The following is a 19915-nucleotide window of genomic DNA, read 5'->3' on the forward strand; positions in this document are numbered from 1 at the left end:
TTAAAATAATTCCCTTCATGAAATGCTGACTGTCATATTGCTAGAACAGAGTTTAATTAAATGAAATGCTAGAGATAATGCTTGCCCATTCTAAACATACTCTCTTGATAGTTTGTTAAATTAATGAACAGAGTATTAACAAAATGTTGCCAAGCAGAACCAGGCATATATTTGTGACACTAGCCTGTCATTGATGAGATAGAAAAAATATTTCTTGTGTAGCTTAATATTTGGTAATCTTCTTGTAAAGATTAATTCCATCTTTTCATTACACGTACTGTGAGGATTTTTTTTGTGCCAGTGCTTACCATAGCAGATTTTTGGTTGGCCTGCTCATATTTACATCCTGAATATTTGGTAAAGCTCTTTGTGCCCTTCTAAGATGTTGAAGTATTTCTAATGCTTAAAAACTAAGGGCAGGAGAAGACTGTTTATGTAACATTACACTATAAATGTAAATGTGTGTAAAACTTTTTGTTGTAGATGTGTTTTTTGTTTAAAATATAAATGAATATTTAAAAGATAAGGGGATACTTCTGTATATACAGTAGTAAAATATTTATATTAAAATATTTTTAAAGCAGTGTATTTTTTTACTTCAAAAACAATCTAACTGCTTGCAGTATGACTTCTTATATGTCATTTTATGCTTAGTACTGGTGTTAACATTTCAGTTATCTATAGAAGCAAATGATTGTATATTAAATGAAGTGCATAATTAGGATGCCTATAAATAGACTTCCTGAACTTAGTCAATGAACATTTATATAAACAAATTCTTTAACCAAGTTTTAAAATGAAAAATACTGTTCTGATAATCAACCTTATTGTTCTGTTTAATAAAAACTTTAAATATGATACCATATATTATTGTTTAGTTTCTAAGAAAGAAAGAAATGCTGAAGGCTTATTTGTATCTTCAGTGCTTTAGGGATATAGTTAAATAACCTTTCTCAGTGGTTAGGTTTTGGAAGCACTATTTTTAAGGCTTTACACTTAAATTAAAAAAAAAGAAAGACAGTTGTAGCAAAGAAATGTATTTTATTAAACTGTCCTTTACCAGTCTTTGTAACTGAAAGTAAAGTGTGGGTTCTGATTTTTGTCTGATTTAAAATAATTTTGTGAGGTCTTTATAGAACTGTGTTTAATAGGACATTGTTGAAGAAGTTCCGCATCAAAACCTGTAATTGTTTATTCATCTTTCTAAACGTGGATCCAATTTTTTCTTCAACCTTTGCTCTCACCTCTCTTGATCTAAGGGAACAGGGCCAACTTAGATCAGGCTGTGTAGAATCTTGACCTGTTGAGTTTTGGGTAACTCCAGGGATGGAGATCCTGCAGCCTCCGTGGGTAAGACTGTTCAAGGGTTTGACTACAGTCATTGTGAATTTTTTTTTTATTTTTATTCTTTTAAAATATAAATAATTAGAATTTTTGTTTATGGAGTTGATGTCCACAGCCTTTTATTTTATCTCTGTGCACCTCTGAGAGGAATCTGGGTCCATCTTCTCTACACCCTTCCATTAGGTAGTTGCAGCTGTTCATAGACTTTTGTTTTTAAGGCTGAACAAACCCAGTTCTGCCAGCCTCCTTTCATGTGTAAAGTGCTCCAGCTTCCTAACTACCTTGGTTGCCCTCCATGGACTTGCTCTTGCATGCTAGTGTCCCAGAATTGAACATAATGCTGCAGACCCAGTCTCACAAGTGGTGAATACAGGGGAAGAACCACTTCTGCTGACCTGCTGGCTTCTCTCCTAGCATACAGCTGTCCTTCCTTTCTGCAAGGACACACTGCTGACATGGGTACAGCCTGTTGTCCACCAGGGGCCCCAAGTCCTTCTTGGCAGACTTGCTCTCCAGCCAGTTGGTGCCCAGTCAGTACTGTTGCATGAGACTGTTCCATCCCAGGTACCAGACATTTGCCTCTCCTGAACTTCAGGAGGTTCCTATCAGCTGTTCCTTCAGCCTGCCAAAGTCCCTCCAAATAGTACCCCTGACTTTCAACATGTCAACCACTTCTCCCAATCTGCATCTATCATCCACAAACACAGAGTCCACTTTATGCCGTCATTAGTTGTTAATAAAGGTGTTGCGCAGAGCTGACCCCAGTACTGACCCCTGAGGAATGCCATTATTAATTAGCTGTAAACTGGACTTTGTACTGCTGATCACAACCCTTATAATACAGTAGTCCAGTTAAAATTTTGGATAGTAAAAGGTATGCATCTTTAAGTGCTCTTAGGGCTGTTTCTTTTTGTCTAGAAGGCTGTGCACTCAGTTTTCTTTTGCCAGAAAAATACACGGAAGTGCATGTAAGATTGAAATAAAGCTTTAGTTATTTGTTAGCCAATGGTGGATGTGTACTGCTGTCATTTTATAAACTTTTGGATGCCTTGGGTAAGAGGTCCTGACCTGGTTGGCTTTTTGGTGGAATCGCGACATAGTTTGATTAAATTGTATGTTATCATGCTTTACTGTTTTCCATTTCTTTTTACTTTTGTCTTTTTGTGTTGATATTAGTTCTGCTGTACTGTGGCTAAAGAGAACTGTATGGTTGATATGAATTCAGTAACTTTGTTTTAAAAAAAGAAATCTTGTGATCTATATTTACAGTAAATATCCTAAGTGCTAATTAAGGTTATTGTGGAAGAAAATAATATTCCTGTTGCTTCTGTGTCACATTATTTTCTTGATGCTGAGTATCTGCATGGTGAAGAGAATTTTAATGTAATAAGTAGCTGCGTGAGTGGATGAAGCTTGTATAGCTTGTTTGCTAATTGTGATGGGTTACCAGTGTATGAAAAGTGATGCTCGCCCTTCGGAGAGTGTTAATGCATTATGTTAGTGATTCAAGCAACCTTCATTAACCTGGGATCACAATTCCTCTCAAATTAACTGTCCTTGTGCATACATTGCAGAACTTCAAACAGCCAAGCTACTCTGTTAATTTAATCATAATCTCAGTCTGCTTAAACTCTACAAAATAATTTTGATGAATCATGTGTTTAATGGAATTTTTGAGTTTGTTAATAGAACGTTGTTATAGACCAGATGGAATTTGAAGATAAAACATTATTCATTCTCATTTGTCATCATCATTCAGATTGTTCTAGGAATTATACAAAGGTATTGAGAGTGAGGATCAATAGATAGCTCAAAAATATAAGGGATCTATTATAACTAGTTATCTTTTCTGTTTCCTGTAATGTCAGTAAAGCTTTTCTGCTCTAAATCATGACCCATCTCTCATGGTCACACTCACATGGCATGCAGTCTTCCACTTTTGCTTCATTTAAGCTTGAAAGCAAAGCAGCGTGGTGTAGGAATGCCAGAATTAATTCAGGATTTGTGTTTCCAGAATTTACAGATGTTTAGCATTTGGCTGGTTTCATGCTTGGGAGAGTCTCAGATTCTTCAGTTTACTGTAAGACATCTGGTAATTACATCAGAGTTTTAAAGTAGCCATCTGGAGAAGGCTGAGCATTTGTAGATAAAAGTAGTCTTGGTTTTTCATAAACATTGATAAAAGATGTTCAAATTGCATGGCATGCTCTCTAAATTGGCAAGAAGGCAGTTCCAGAAAAAAAATAAAAGAGCCTATTATAAGGTTAAATTCATTTTTTGTGTCGGCTTCTCATTAGCATCGCTATAAACTTTAAAGGCAGTATTGAAGACTTAACTTAGTATGAATAATCTGCATCTTCTGTGAGAATAAGTTTTAAAGATTTTTTTTCTACATCTTTTATAGAACAACTCCTGGGATTTGCATCTGTGTTCTGAACACCCTGATCTGTGCTTATGTTTTATTGTAGTTAAATAAATGCTGTGTTATTAGTGCTCCAGATTCTTTCGCCAGTAAGTAATCACCAATCTTACTGTAGAATTGGCCCTTGAATCTTAGTAACAAGAAATGGAAAAATAAAAATGCAGAAAATTATTAAAAAGAAAAAAAAAAGAAAAAAGCTTTTATTGTTACTGTATATATTTTTACCCTTCTTTTGAAAATGGAAATAATGGAAAAATACCTAGGAATATAGAGTGTGTTGCATTTTGACTTTCCTACAAGGAAGTGAATTTAGAATTCAGCTATATTTTTCAAAATGTCAGTAATATTTCAGTATTTCTGCTATGTCCAGTGTGAATGCATCTTCCGGCCATCTGTTTTGGAGAGTTAACTACAGGTATCCTTACATATGATATTATAGTTGGGACAATTTATGGTTAATTTCCATTTTAATATTGTAAAAAAAAAAAATACAATTTTTTCAAGAAAAAGGAAAGTATTTCAAGTGCAAAACTAAAAGTTGTTATATTCAAATTCTTCTAAAGAATGGTTATTTTAATAAGTACTACATAGTACTGTTTGTGAAAATATTTTCACTTATGCCTAAGTGCAGTAAAAATGTTCTTTCACCTTTTAAAACCATGTTATATTAAGGATTTTACATGTCCTATCTTTTTTTTTTATTGTTGCCATATTGTAAATGTGTTTGTTTCACTGACTTCAAATGAAATACAAATTACTTAATGCATTTTGGTTCAGTGTTCTGAACAAATTAATCTTGGCTCTAGTAATCATACTTTATTTACTTATTTCTGTCTTGGGTTACAAATGTCTTGGCTGGTCAGACATTGGAAATATTTGCTGTAGATATGTCTAAAAGGTTGGTTGATAGAATTCTTAATATTTATGTATCATGTTATGGTTTCTTATTTAATTGGAGATGTTTATAAAACATGCTTCATTAGAATAGGATTAATGCTGGTGGAATTATCCCTTCTAATGTCTGAGCTGATTTTAGAGCTGTGTGTTCTTTCTGGGCTGCTAAAATTTTAGACATCCAAACTTCACTCCTCGGAATGTTGAGTTCCTGTTTGGCATTCAGCAGGTTCTCGTCCCAAGAGATAAAGATGCCTATTCCCATAGAACTGTCCAGTGCTTCAAACAGAAACATTTCACGGTTCTGCTCAGAACTTAATTTTGTATGATGAGTTAAGCCCAAGAAGTGCTTGGAGAAACCTATTGAGTGGTTTTGATACTTCCATACTTCCTAAAGGACATTCAGTTTCTGTGCTGTTTGAACTTTTTAAACTGCAAAGAAAAATGGGTTTGCTTTTTTTTTGAGGAAAAGCAGAATTTCAAAAAGGCAAAATACCAGTCAAGACTAAGATGCCTTCTTATTAAACAGCTTACTAGTGATCTGTTCAATATACCATGATAGACATAGATTAACTAATTTGTTTGTTTTTTCATTTGAATCTTGGGTGTTCATACCATGAACTGATGATTAAACTGCGGTAATAGGTGACATTCGATCAATCTTTGTTACATATTCAATCATGCTAATGATTTTTTAAGGTATGGTTAAAGAATACTGAATTGTATGTGCAAAATTATGTTCATGTTTAATTATATTGTAAAGCATTCTACTGACACTTATAATTTGGAACTAGGATTGTGTTGAAGTATCTGGAAAAAAGAGCTCTAACTATAATGGTTGAAAAGACTGGTATTCTTTAACCATGTGGAAGCATTTTTAATTGAAAAATGGAAACAGAATTTATTTGGACCTTGCTGCTGCTGTTGAAAATTAGTGATTAAAATAAGGACCTTCTCTGCCGGTCCATCTTTATATGTCAGCTTGGTGCTGAAGTGATTAAAAATCTTGTAAGCATTTCATAATTGTTTTAATTACTTTATGCCATAAAGCTCTTTTTCATTTTAACAAACAATCTTATTTAGCTCACTAGTGGTTATTTTTTATCTGATTTTATGGTTGTAATTACTGTATTATATTTTAATCCGCTCTTAAGTGTTGCTCACTGGGCATTATAATTATGTAATATCTCTTTTAAACAGTATTTTTATGTTTTACCATGGAGATTATATTTGTATGCTATTACAGAGTTCAGAAATTTTAGGAAGATTGACTGTAAAATAATTTGTAAATGCCTGACGTCTGTAAGCACTTTAACTTTTAAATAGCCAAAACTTAATATTTTCATGGCAAATTTAAAAAAAAAAAAAAAGGAATAAAAAAGAAGTTTAACATGACGGGGAATTTAAAAAGTGTTAGGCATAAATCCTGTTATGAATACACACAGTTTGATTTAGAAGAACAGGCTATGGAAGTCTAGTGAATGCTACCTGGAAGTAGAAGTGTCTCATCAAACATTTCTCACTATTGTTTGTTGCACTTTGAATATTAAGTGTGAATTCCACCTGGAAACACCGGGTGTATTTTTAACTTTCAGCTAGATCTTCCTTGATCACTACTAACTTTTTCCTAATAGTTTCCTCAATTTTGCATTGGGTACCACAGGATTGTTACTTGCGTTTGATTGCCTGAGGCAACTAGGTCTTCTCTCCTTCCCTATTTTCTTCTTTTGCTTTGGGATCAGCGTCTTGGGCTTTTTAGTACTGGGGTATCGGCTGTATCTTTTGTGTGTGAAGAAGGTATTTCTCAGTCATAGCCACTAGCTGTACATTTAGTGAGCTAGATTCAAATAGACCATTATCTCTAAATTGTAGGCAATGAGGAGAATATAATTTGGTAATATTTCTGGTTTTCTGCCAGTCGTCTTTTCATTTTGTACAGGACTTTTCAATTTTTTTTTTAAATGCTTTTATTATAATTCTTGCAATGGATGATTGTAGATATAAAAAGCAAACTAATTCTAGAACAAGATACAATCAGCATGTAAATCTTTTACTCGGATCCCTACTATTACTTGAACCAGAGTTGTGCATCATAATGAGATCTTGTCTTCAAGTGCACTTTTGTGATCTTCTTAATGTCTTTTTCAGTCACCAGGAACCTTTTTTGTTATTAATGTATATTAATAAAAATAATATACATTAATAATAATTCATTGCTAAGCTGTAATCTTGACAGAATTACTTTTGTTCAGACTTTCATTAATTCGGGTTGGGAAGTTGTAAGCCTTAATTTGCATCTGGCAACATCTGGTGTTGAGATGTTACTCCAACCTCTTGCCTTTGTCTCCTATAAAGATACTGGCTTTGAACAATGTAGAAATGATTCAGGAAGAGAGAGAATGAAATACAAAATTTGCTTTGTATTGTAGAGTACTCAAAAAGAAAGCAGGCATTTACTGACGACAAAGTTCCTTCCTTTGGACAGCAAAGTTCAGTAGGTTGGATCTATAATTTTAAGGAAATAGCAATGTTTAAAGACTCCAGTAGTAGAAAAGTAGTAGAAAAGATTTCAACATTTTGTTACTATATTGACTGAATGGATGGTACACAGGAGCTGGTGGTGGATATGTTGGTTGTTGGGTCCCTAAATGAATGAATGAAGTTCCATGAACTGTTCCACGTTGATCAACTGTCTGTGAGTCTAGACTGGAGCAAAATGTGCTGCACAGTGGTGGAAGGGGTGGATGAGGGCTGATGCGATCAAAGGGATGCTGGTTCCTTAAAGGACGTCTGGAAGCTTGCACCCAAGACTTATGAAACCCAGTTTTATCAAATGTTTGCGGTAAGTGGGAGGTGAACGTTAAGCAGTCACTGCTTTTCAGGAGATTCTGGTCTTATGCGTGCAAGCTTGCAGGGGCAACCCTTGTGGGTAACACTGTTTCTAGTAAGCAGTGTTCCTCTAGACTATGTAGTTTATTTGTCTTACAGTACTGTCTTTTTTAATAGCTAACTAGGCTTTTAGAGGGTTCAGCTAAGTAGAAATAAATGCTTATTACAGTACTGCATTAAGTAGAATAAAACCTAGTTGTCTGGTTGCTTTGCACAGTTAAGAAAACACTACCGAAGTTTTGTAGATGGAAACTAGTACTTGGAAGCTGTCAGTCAAGTATCAAGTCACAGCATTATGAAGAAACTGGAAAAGAAATGTTACTTTACACTGTTCACTTAGTTTGTTCATAACATCTCATACTTGTAATGGGCTGGGCCACGCAAACTTTTCTGTAAATCGAGAAGTTGCAATATTGCATGAGGAGGGAAACGTCGTTGTTACCTGCTCAATATCACACAAATTGCGGCAGTGTGGTTCATTGGTTTAATCTAATGGTCAAATTACAGGCTTGCAAGCACATCCCTTGTGAATGAATTTGAGATTAAACCATGTGTGGTTTTTTTGGTTTGGTTTTTTGTTTGGTTTTTTTTTTTAAATTAATCCTTTTAATTATCGGGGCAAAAATTAACTGATAATCTGATATTTCTAGTAAAAAGGTAAATCTTTGCATGGTAGCGTATGGGTGAAATCTGATCAACCACATGGTAGTGAAATGCCAAGCATTGCAATATTTTAACTCGTTGTCACAGGAAATTTAAAAAAATTTAAATATGGTTTTGCTATGACCTATGTTATGAAGCTTCATTATCACCATTAACTGTCAAATTGAGTGAGTTAAGTCATAAATAATAATTTCTTACTGCATTTGACTTAACATGGGATGAAAGGTATCTGTAATTCTTAGTTATGCATAGTAGTTCTGTCTCCACTAGGTTCCTCCATAAATTTATTACGTGCCAAAGACATTTTTTTTTGTTTGTTTTAAAAAAACTTCTTGTCATTCTTAGATTCATATTTTTGTACAGGGAGCCTTCCAAAAGAGTCATTAGATAATTAAAGAAAGACAGATTCCTATATTAATTCTATAAGAGACTTTTATGTATTTCAAAAAGAAAGGGGTTTAAGTTTTGAAACAATGGTTCTTCCTGGGTGTCATGCTTTCTTACTAGATGCTTGTGTTATCATCTCTAAGTTTATAGATTATGGTGTTTGTTTATTTCTTTGTAATGCCAGTTGTTTTTAAAAATAACAAGGTGACTAAAAAATGAAGAGAATTAGATGGTGGAGATTCTCATCTGTAGTAGATGTGGAAATTGTTTTCTGAAATGTGTCAGTGCTTCACGCTCTTTGCTTTCTTCGGCTTGTCTTCCGTTATGTTGGTCTCTGAATGATTAGCCTATAATTCTTGCCTTTATTGGCAGGGTCCAGAAAGAAGATAATCCTGCTAGAGCGCTGTTGGAAAACAGGAGCACTAGCTCATTTCTATAGCATGTTTTTGTATGTTAAGGACCAAAGCACAAATGTCACTCTGTGTGTAAACGGCAGTACCCAGTAGGCCTCTGTGGCAAAGGTTGGCTCGTTATATTACTGTTCATTTTGGAATTTTGGATTGGCACCAGAAGAGTTACTCTTGTGGCTAGTGTACGCTCTTCAAGAATTGTGTGGCTGTTCCTGGGAAATAGGCACTTTTCTTCCTTTCGTTGAACTAAAAGGCCTATCTATCGGAGATTCTTTGCTTAACTGCATTTCAGATAATTTTTAACAATTAGTGCTTTTTATATTTACAATGAAATATGTATAAAGTATTGATAAATTGAGTTAAAAATTAAATTCCCAGGGTATGAAATATGAGTAAAAAAATGAACTTCAAATACTTTTCAAAAGCATCAAAACTAGGCCTAAAAGAATCTTTAAATAAATGTCAACACCAAAAGGCTAATATTCTGAAGTAATAAATCATACAGACAGATGCGGTGGCACCATGCTGGGCCACTGTAATTTGGCAATTTATGAATAATTTTACTATTATTTTGCTGTTCCTCTTTGCTTATATGCAAACTTTCCTAGCCACTCATTCTGACAGCCTCCCTCAGTCAGGGCAGCAGTTAAGTTATGCTTTAGTATAGGTTATTTCTATCCTTATCTGTGGCTTTAATCTGTGGTTCTGTAATCACATACAACTTTAATTCTGAAATCAGTAAAACAGTATGAGAAGCTGACATTAAACATTAACAATAAATATTTTATACGTATAGGTCCTTCGGCCATAAAAAGCATCTGTTTAAAGTCACTAAATGCGTTCATTCAAACTAATATATCCAATAGGTGCATTTATTAAATTATAAATAGCTATAAATGCTTTTTATGTACAAAATACAAATTTTTGGCAGTATGCTACTTTGGAATGCATCTATAATAATGTATTTTATTCTTTAATCAGAAGACTTGCTTCACCAAAACTTTATATAGAGATTTATTGAAAGTATTGGGAAACTTATTAAATGTAATTCTTCTTTCTTTTGAATTTTGATAAAAGAACTATCTTTTTTTAAAAATATGTAAAATAATTTTACTATCAGAAACTGCAATAGAAGTATTTTTTATAAAATACTTGAAGTCTGAAAGCTGACAGTAATTATATATCTTGCTTGTTCATTGCACACACATACTTATTTTCATTGAAATGGAAAATTTAAATTTAGATTGTGACTGTCCAAATTACCTTTATCAGCAAAATAGCCTTACTCATGATTACTTACAAAGTAGGAGGAATTAGCTTTTTTAGTCAATGCATCTTCTATTCCAGACTTGCATCAATTGTATATAATGCACAGAGTTTAGCAGTCTATTTTTCAACTTGTTTAGACTAGAAAGCAACTTCCAAGAAATTCATTATGCCTGTTAACAACTGTAGTTGAAATATCACAACTGGCACAATGTATTGTTCTTCATTACTTACTTTCCATGGCTGCAAGGAACCAAATGAAATTTGTTTCTGCTGTGTGAAGAACAAAAATGTTTGTGAGTTACTAACTTCAGTTAGAAGTAAAACTGACTTCTTTGCATCCTGCTTGATGTAGTGGGTTATCTAATTATAATAGTCTGCAATATAGGTATCTAAATGTGACATTTAAAAAATAAATTTAACATAGTATCTCACTTCAGCATGTTTAACTTGCAGCTAAATTTGCCTAGAGCGAAGGCAGGCACACGGTAATAATTCTGTACTCTTCCTGAATAACTAACTGAGTAATGGTGCACTGGGTGAAGAACTGGCTGAAGGTCAGGGCTCAAAGGGTTGCGGTGAATGGGGCGACATCTGACTGGTGACCAGACACCAGTGGTGTTCCTCTGGGTTCAGCTCTAGGGCCAGTCCTGTTCAATATTTTTATCAGTGATCTGGATGGAGGAGTGGAATGCACCATCAGCAGGTTTGTTGATGATACCAAACTGGGAGGTGCTGTTGAGTCTCTTGAGGGACAAGAGGCCTTGCAGAGGGATCTGAATAGATTGGAGCATTGGGCAATCATCAATGATCTATTTAACATTTGAAAATTCAACAAGTCAAAACGCTGGATTCTGCATCTGGGATGGAGTAACGCCATGCACAAGTGTCAGCTGGGAGAGGAGAGGATGGAGAGTATCACTACAGAAAGGGATCTGGGGATGCTGGTTGACAGCAGTCTCAATGCGAGTCAGCAGCGTGCCTGGCAGGCAAGGGGGCAACCCGCATCCTGGGGAGCATCACACACAGCACAACCAGCCGGCCAAAAGAGGCGATTATCCCACTCTATTCAGTGTTGGTGCAGCCTCACCTTGAATACTGTGTGCAGTTCTGGGCCCCACAATTTAAGAGGGTTATTGAGGTCCTTGAATGCATTCAGAGGAAGGCAACAAAGCTGGTGAAAGGGCTGGAAGGCATGGCCTATGAGGAGCAGACAAGAACTTTGGGGTTGTCTAGTTTGGAGAAAATGAGGCTGACGGGCCACCTCATTGCTCACTACAGCTTCCTGAAGAGGGGACATGGGGAGGGAGGTGCTGATCTCTTCTCCCTGGGATCCAGTGACAGGATGCATGGGAATGGTTCAAAGCTGCACCAGGGGAGGTTTAGACTGGACATGAGGAAGCATTTCTTTACTGAGAGGGTGGTCAAACCCTGGAACAGGCTTCCTAGAGAAGTGGCTGATGCCCCAAGCCTGTCAGTGTTTAAGAGGCATTTGGACAATGCCCTTAACAACGTGCTTCAACTTTTGGTCAGCCCTGAATGGGTCAGGCGGTTGGACTAGATGATTGCTGTGGGTCCTTTCCAACCAAACTGTTCTGTTCTAACCTAACTGTTTAGAAGTTAGAGGCATGCAAGGCTTCTCCAGGACTTGGTGAGATCACTTAAAAGAGCACAAGATCATTACCTCTTCACCCTTCTTCTCTACCTTTTCATATCCCATAGTAGCAGTTCAGTCTATTGTACAGCAGAAGTATCTAATTAGCTGGTTAGTGTTATATATAGAAATAAAATGAATCATTTAAAGATTCACATGTCTTTATATATAGCTATGACTTTAAAAAGTTCCCAGGAGAGGTAGCAGATAGTTTTAAGATGTGCATACATTTTTATTTTTTTATATTTATATTACAGAAGGATATGACTTTAGGAACATAGATACCAGGTCTGTTAGCCACAGATAGATAGAGACTGAGAAGTGCCATGGAGAAACACCAGTCCTTTGTACATTTCCATGGGTATTTGTTTTCAGAAGCCACTGGAGATGGAATGTTGAGATAGGTGAACCTTTGGTGTAACATGTTGTGACTGATCTTATGTTTTAAAAAAGCTCACTGTTGATAGTTTTTAAAATCTAAAAAAAAAAATAATCTACTTCTTGCTTCCGTATTGAAACAACTGTATCACATTGCCTGGCACTTTCATACAGCCACAAAGTACATCTTGAGTAAAAGAATTGTTTGAATAACTTCAATCTATATTATAATTTAGTATAATTTAACTTCTGCTACCTTAATCTTTAGGTAATGTTTCCTGTAGCAGTGCTTCTATATTCTTGGGATTATTTTTTTTGTTCATTTAGTATTTTAGTGCCTTTTTAGATCTTTCTGAGAAATGTGAAATTTGTAAGATCAGCATGTACTCATTGTTTTAGCTGATAATACACCTCTGTGAAGGTGGGTAAAGGATGATCTGGGGAGCAAAATCTCCCGAGCATGTGTGAAGACAGACAGTAGGAATGTCTTATTTAGTGTTTAACAAAGACTTCTTGTCATCAATTTATCCAAAATAAGAGATTAGCATTTTTGCAGTATTTGTCATTTATACCATGCCAATGTCATACTTGAGCCTGTTAGCTAAAACCTGTTAACAGAGTGTCTGTGATCCTTTCTGGAGGAAATTCTGCTAAATATATAAAAGCCATGTAGTAGATTAGTTCTATTAGCTCTAGCAATAACCCATGCAAGTGATTATCACAGCTTTCAAATAGTAAATGTGCTACAATAAACAGTGTGTGTATGAGTACTGCTTTAGAAACCGTTGATTTGTACTGGGTTTTATTTGTATTTATTTGTTATACTAAGAAATTATTGTGAAAAGCTGTGAATTACTTAAATTTGCTTACTGTATTTTCTACACCTTAATCTCCCTTTTTTTCTCTCAAGTGAGTGCAACCTTTACATGTACTTTTCTTATATTTCTTTGCCTTGTTAATTTAACATTGTCCTCTTTTTATTACCAACACTTTATTTTTGGGAACCCTGATGTTACTTGCAATTTTTTTTCTTGTAGTCTTGCCCCAAATAATTTGTAGCCTAAGAAATTAGTGAGGATATATGTATCTAATTATTTCACTTTATAACTTTGTATATTTTTTCAGTACATTGTAAAGCTCTGACCTTAATCTTTTCTTAAGACAGCACAACTGAAAGCAGTTGTTTAAGCCACCTAGAGGCAGAAAAATAAATCCAACATAATGTTTAACTAGTCTTTTCTATTTTGGGGATTTTCATTCAGTTGTAGGAGTTTATGTGCACCACCACATTTTATTTGCTTGGGATGGGAGGAGTATTTTATTTTTTTCAAACAGTGCATCTGATACTTAAGGACTTCAGAAAAGTTGCAGTAAAATGTCTGTTTATTCTGTCTTCAGAACAAGTTCATAGGCATTTGGATCAGCATGAGGTGAAATACTTGCAATTTGCTTTCCGTTGGATGAATAACTTGCTGATGAGAGAAGTCCCTTTACGGTGTACCATCAGGTTATGGGACACATACCAAGTAAGTACCTTTTTAAACTTCCATAACTCGGATAGTGTTTTGGACATGCCAGTATATTTGCGTGTGTTTTTTCTTGAACCTTTTGCTTTAGTGTCACCTGAAAATCGTCATAATAAGAGAAAAAGCCTTCAGTGATCATTACCACTTAGAAACTTCTAATGTCTTCCGTCTTCTTGCCCTTCAAAACCAAGCACTTGATGTCGTGATAATTTATAGTAGTAAAATGAATGCTCACTCAAAGCATGGGTTAGTGTCAATTCTCCCTTCTGTCTCTTCAGAGAAGCAAAACATTGAATTATGCTTAATCAATGCCCTCCATCGATTCCAAGTTCCAGGCTTCTTACTGCCTGTCTGCTTAACTACTCAATCCAATACTAACTTCCAGTCTCCACTTCTCAGCATTCATCCTTCTGTCATGTCTTCTGTCTTTATGGTTTGTGCAGAAAAAAACTCCTTATATTACTGACCTTTAATTAAGGTAATTATTTTTCCTCGATAATTTCTTGCCTGACTGTCAAGTGAAGGAATTCATGTTGGAGAAAAACTGGTTACCTCTCCTTAGTTCAGTTACTTGATTTTCCAGTAGCTTCAGGTTGCAGTTTTTAACTATGTATTTAAACAATATACTCTTATCTACTGTCTTTGTTGTTGAAGTTAATGGAAAACAAACAGGAAAAAAAAAAATCAAATTCCATAAGAATTTTCAACTGAATTAGCTTAGTAAATACAGGAATACCGGAATGTCCACTTAGACCATCTATTTGTACCTCTAACAGAGGGTTGAGAATTCCTTGCTATTCATTTAATGAGTCCAGTAAGTTGTTTCAGTGAAGTGTGTTTTGTAGAATGATATCCCAATCTGATAAGAAAATGTTAAGAAATGTGGGATCTATCACTTTTACTGTTAATCTGTCCTAAGAGATGGTATCCTTGCAGGTTTTATTTGGTTCTTTATCTTCAACAAATTTCTGAATTGAATTTGGCTATTGCTTTCATCTGGGGTCCTTTTTACCCCCTTCGTCTCACTATAACATCTGTTGCTCATTTTAATATCTGTTATTACCTGGCATTTTCTTCCAGTGGAAAATATTTATTCTTTTTAAGATCTTTCTGATAAACTGAAAGATTGAGCTATTTAAATGTTTGACTGTAGCTGTGATTTCTCTCATTTTGAATGATTTTTGTTGCTGTTGCTGCAGCATTTCTAACTCCTGAAGGCTTTTTTACCACACTAACTCTAGCGCTGCATTTGGTATTTGATGATTAGTCTCATCAATGTGCTAAAATGATGTAAAAGCTCTTCCTTAATCCAGCTAACCACCCATATGTGCCCGAGGAATAGCAGTTTTTGCCAAAACTTCACTTGGAGCTCATCTGTAAGCTATGATTCTAGGATAATATTGAGAAATTCCTTTTGAAGACCAAGCGTGTGGCTATTTCTCAAACTAACTGTTGCCATGCTGAAAGGACGGTATTTCTCATCGCTAGTCCATAGACACCTGTCAGGTTACACTCCAGTGGGATCGTTATAAGCAGTTCTGACTGTTTAATTCCAGGCATGGATAGATGCTTAACTGCTTTTCTCACTGTACTCAAAGGCTGATGATGGTGTTACCAGGCTTGCTTTTGCTACCTCATGCCCTAAAGCAACAAAGTAAGAAAACATGGTTTTTTTCCTTAGATTTCCACACCTAGGCCTTCTGTTGTTTTAGTGGCTACTCAGTATGTGCATGTACTGACATTTTCCCCCCGATATTCTCAAACTGCTGTAAACAGAAATGCCTGTAACTGCAGTATGAGTTCAGAGGGAAGGTGAACTAATCGTGTTGCAATGTAATATTAGCCACAGCAGGGACTACAGGCATCCCAATGCTGCTGCTGCTGTGAGGGGTTTTACTCAAACTCTACCTACCTTACAGCTCTCAGGAAGGGATGGGGCATTTTGCAAGGCACTGTTTACAGGCACCTCTAGTCCCAGCGCGTGGCATGATTTGGGAACAGCATAGGAGCAGTGCCAGAGGAGGGTCGGGATAGGTGGGACAGTCGGATAACTTCATGTGGAAGGAATGGGAAGACAGGTGGGACTGCCAGATTCCTTCATGTCTGCACTGGGAGTGTGTTCTGGCTCCCCCGTTGCCTTCAGAAAGCTAGGGGGGTGGTGGATGGCCTCCCTCCCCTCCCAGGGACTAGAGAACAGTGGCCTCTCTTGAAGGAGGGGATCCTGATGATGATGTTTTCACAGAAAAAAACCAAAACAAACAAAAAACGTTTTGTCTCCTTTGTCTTCCCATCTCCCCGTCAAAGCTGAAATAACGCCTTGTCTCACTGAGCTGCACCTTTTCCTCTGTTTGCAGTGGAAAGATAAATACTGTGCTGTCTCCAGCTTAACTTCCACATTGGTCATTCTCAGAGCAGGCCCCATTTTCTCATGAACTGCAACAGGGCTTTTCAGGGTATGACAGCACGGCTTTAAATAGTCTGCTGTTACGTATTTTGATAGATGCCTGTTGTTGTCTGGAATTGTTAGAACCGCATTCTGTCTCAAAATTTGTTGCAGTTCTTCCATTGGGTTCGATGAGAATAGGATTGGACGCTTAAATGACGTCCATCTCTGTCTCAGTATGCATGGTAGCAAAAGTACTCTACCTGGTGTCATATTTTCTGTCTAGTTTAATTTAGGATTCATCAGTCATTTGTTAGGCTCTGAAGTAAATAATTGGGCATATAATCCAAAATACCTGTACCTGAGCTAGTTAAAGTTGAGGGGAAGGGAAATTTGGAAAGGTTCACAAATCCTCACTTTAGTAAATGCTCTGGTATTCTGTCACTGTATCTGTGAAATCCACTAAAATATATCACTGTCTTCTGTAGCAGAACTTTGTAAAGTAGAAAATTAAAGACATTATGCATCTTGCTTACAAACGATATGTTGTGAGAGCTTCTTAGCCATAAATATTTAGTTTGGTTTATTTTTTAACCTGAATTGCATTTTAATGAGAGTGAATTATCCCACTTTTTCACTTGATTAGGGCTTTGCTATTGTTGTTGAGGTTTTTTTTTTTTTAAGGTAAATTCTGTAAGTACCTTGTAAACTCTTTCAAAATAGAAATTGCTTGTTAAGTTACGCCCAAGACACTCAAATTTTAAATTTGTAGAACTGATTAATATGAATGTTCATAGACTTTGTCAAGTGTGAAAGATTCCACAAACCAAAATAGTGTAACATAAGACCTCAGTTTTATCTTTTTATTCTTTCTTGCCTTTTAATCTTACATTTTGTCATCTTTTTTGGCATAAAGGATTGGTAAAATGAAATAGCGTGATGGCTGAATTATTCAGGATATGTAAGTGTTTAACATATTTCTATGGACTTATGAAATGCAAATCAGTTTTATATTTGTTCCTTGCCAGAGGGGCAATTTGACACTAATTTAAAGATTGCTTTGTGTATTTGAAACTGGCTTTTGTTGGCTTCTAACTTTGACTTAAAAGATTCCATGTATTTTATTAGAAATGGTGGGGATATCTTCACGCGCAGTGTCTGTGCTGTTGTACTCCAGATAAATATTTTAGATGTTTACCATCAAAACCTCAGAATGTATCCTTGCTTCAGTTTAAGATATTTTATTGAAGTTTGCATCAAGTTTTTATTTTGGTTTATTTTATTTCTTAAAATATGTGTTGTCCTTGAGGCACTTTTAAGATCCACTGTGTTTATGTAGCTGCGTACTTCTCTGCTGGGGGGAGGAAGCAATGCCATTACAGTGACACCACCCATTCTAAACTCTTCATCCTTGGCTAGAAATGGCAAGAGAGGTCTTGAACGTTCGTGGCTATATACCAATACTGAGGGCAGAACAGTGTTTAGTTTTGACTATCAGTATTTTTAAACTGCTTAAATATTTAGTTCAAAACTACATTTGATTTCTGGGCAGTTTGTAGCTGGAAGAAAGTCTTTAACAATGCCATCAAATCATCCTGATATAAGATAACACAGTGTTGTACTGACTGATGTTTTAAATAGAATAAGAATTTTTATTGGCATATAAGTACTTGGTTTTATTTACTTTCCCTGTAGAATGGAGTGCATGTATTTTTCATTACAGTGTTTTCCTTTTGATCTGATGTTCTTACATAAATTACCTTTTTGTGTGGTGATTTCTCTGTGGAAGTAACTCTGTAGTAGTACATAATTCGCAGAAGAGAGACCGACACAAGTTCCATAGCTAAAAACTTGCTCAGAGAAAAAAAAAAGAAAATGAAAAATGAAAAAAAAAAATATAGCAGCTATGTATATTAGTTTTCACTTTTCAATGGTGGCAAATGAACATTTAGAGTTCAAGTGTACAGCCTAGTATCTTCTCCTGCCAGGAGGCCTTTTTGTTTAGTACCACTTAGCTGACTGCTGTATTGCCAGCTCACCAGCAGGCACAGTCACATGCTCAGGCTCATGGATACACTGCAAACCAGGCAGGTGAGATACGTACAGTTTACAGTGCCCCAGTGTCCTACTTTACAGCTGTGAGGAAAACTTTGGTGTTACCAAGGCATCTTAAGGCTTATCATGGAAAAAAATGCAAATTAAAGCATATAATCCTGCCGTGTAAAATGCAAAACAGTTACAAAGATTTACAAAAGGTATAGGAAAAGAAAATCAGAACACTCATAGAATTTGACAATACTGGTGAGTTGATTTATTGTCTCACTGCTGAAATAGCTTTTTCTCCTAGTTCCTGTTACCCCCTGCTCCTTGGCAGTATCTGTTGGTTTTCTTCAGATTAGCCCAGTGAAGGGGCTGATGAATACCATAGTCACTGCAAGGGAGAGAGGATGAGAGAGCAGAGTTGTGATTTGAACCCTAGTGTTAAATCAGAATGATTGCATGTCCTTTCCAGCTTATTTGCTGTCTTTTGCTAAGAAGATTTTTTTTCTTGGTAGCTAGTACATTTCTCAGGTTGCATCCGTTAGACAAACTTCAATAGACAGTACCCATTGCTGGTGGAACCTACTGGCTTATGCCTCTCTTCCTAAAGTTCTGCAGGTGGATCCAGAAAAATGTATTTTTTCCTCTTTGAAATTTAATTTTTCTTCTTCATCCAAGAGACTGATGCTTCCTTTGCTCAAAATAAACATTATTGGAAAATGTAAGTGTGTCTTCATTAAACCAAGTATTATCACATGTACTTTCCTTCTTCAAGGAGGAATGAAATTTATTTTCCCTCTCTTTGACGTAATGTTCATTTTTATTGTCACCTATCTCATGTTGGACCTCACATACTCTGTTGACCAATATGGTAACAGACACCTTTGTTTCCCATTTATTTGTTGGTACCATTTATGTAGCTTGTTACTAGCTTTTGATCAAGAGGATTTTCTTTAGAAGTAGACATCTGATGTTATATTTTAATAAACAATGTTGGTATGATTTTCCAGAAGTGCCAGGGACCCAAAAAAGTCTCCTTGAAGCTCATGAAAAACTGCAGAAGCACAGGTGTTCTCTTTATCAGAATGGAAAAGTTAAAAAGTTAAGGTCTAACTCTAGGGACATACTAAAATAAAAGTTTTTCAAAGAAGTTGAAACACCACCACCTCCTTCCAAAAAAAAAAAAAAAGAGAGAAAAGGGGGTGGGGTGGGAATATTACATGTAATAATGTTATTTGTCTGGCTCGTCAATCCATCTGTCATGGAAATTTAAGAAATGTTCAGAAATGCATTTACAGGTTTTTTCTGTGTTTCCATTTTTTACATAGACTCAGTCAGAGATTTTGATTCCCTGAACATGAGAATGATTTAAGTTTGTTTTTCAGTAGAGTTGTCTTGTAGTTAGTATTTATTTAAAAAAAAAATAAAATCAATTAAAGTTGAAACAGGAGTGCATTTCTCAACAGACACCAGAGAATCTGTGCAAGAAAGGTATTTTCACTACTCTGGTCTCAATCAAAGCCTTAAACCACTGGAGAGAAGAGACTCAAAATACACCTACTGAAAGCAGATTTAATTTTTTATGGCCAGGAATATTTTTATGGCAGTTCTAACATCTCTTTTCCATATTGAGTCCATGATATTAAGTAGACAATTGTT

At 35.7% G+C, this 19915-nt stretch overlaps 1 protein-coding gene across 1 annotated transcript in view; it reads left to right on the forward strand.

Moving 5' to 3' along the window:
- Positions 1-19915, forward strand: part of TBC1D22A (TBC1 domain family member 22A) — a gene marked incomplete at its 5' end in the record, with an annotated part of 157499 nt that overhangs the window by 98391 nt on the left and 39193 nt on the right. Inside the window, one exon of the mRNA XM_035897844.1 lies at positions 13706-13833. Within this exon, the coding sequence (XP_035753737.1) occupies positions 13706-13833 (128 nt within the window). The remainder of the gene's footprint in view (positions 1-13705; positions 13834-19915) is intronic.

This window comes from Egretta garzetta, unplaced genomic scaffold, assembly GCF_000687185.1.
Source record: "Egretta garzetta isolate BGI_Z169 unplaced genomic scaffold, ASM68718v1 scaffold37, whole genome shotgun sequence".
NCBI classification, from domain to species: domain Eukaryota; kingdom Metazoa; phylum Chordata; class Aves; order Pelecaniformes; family Ardeidae; genus Egretta; species Egretta garzetta.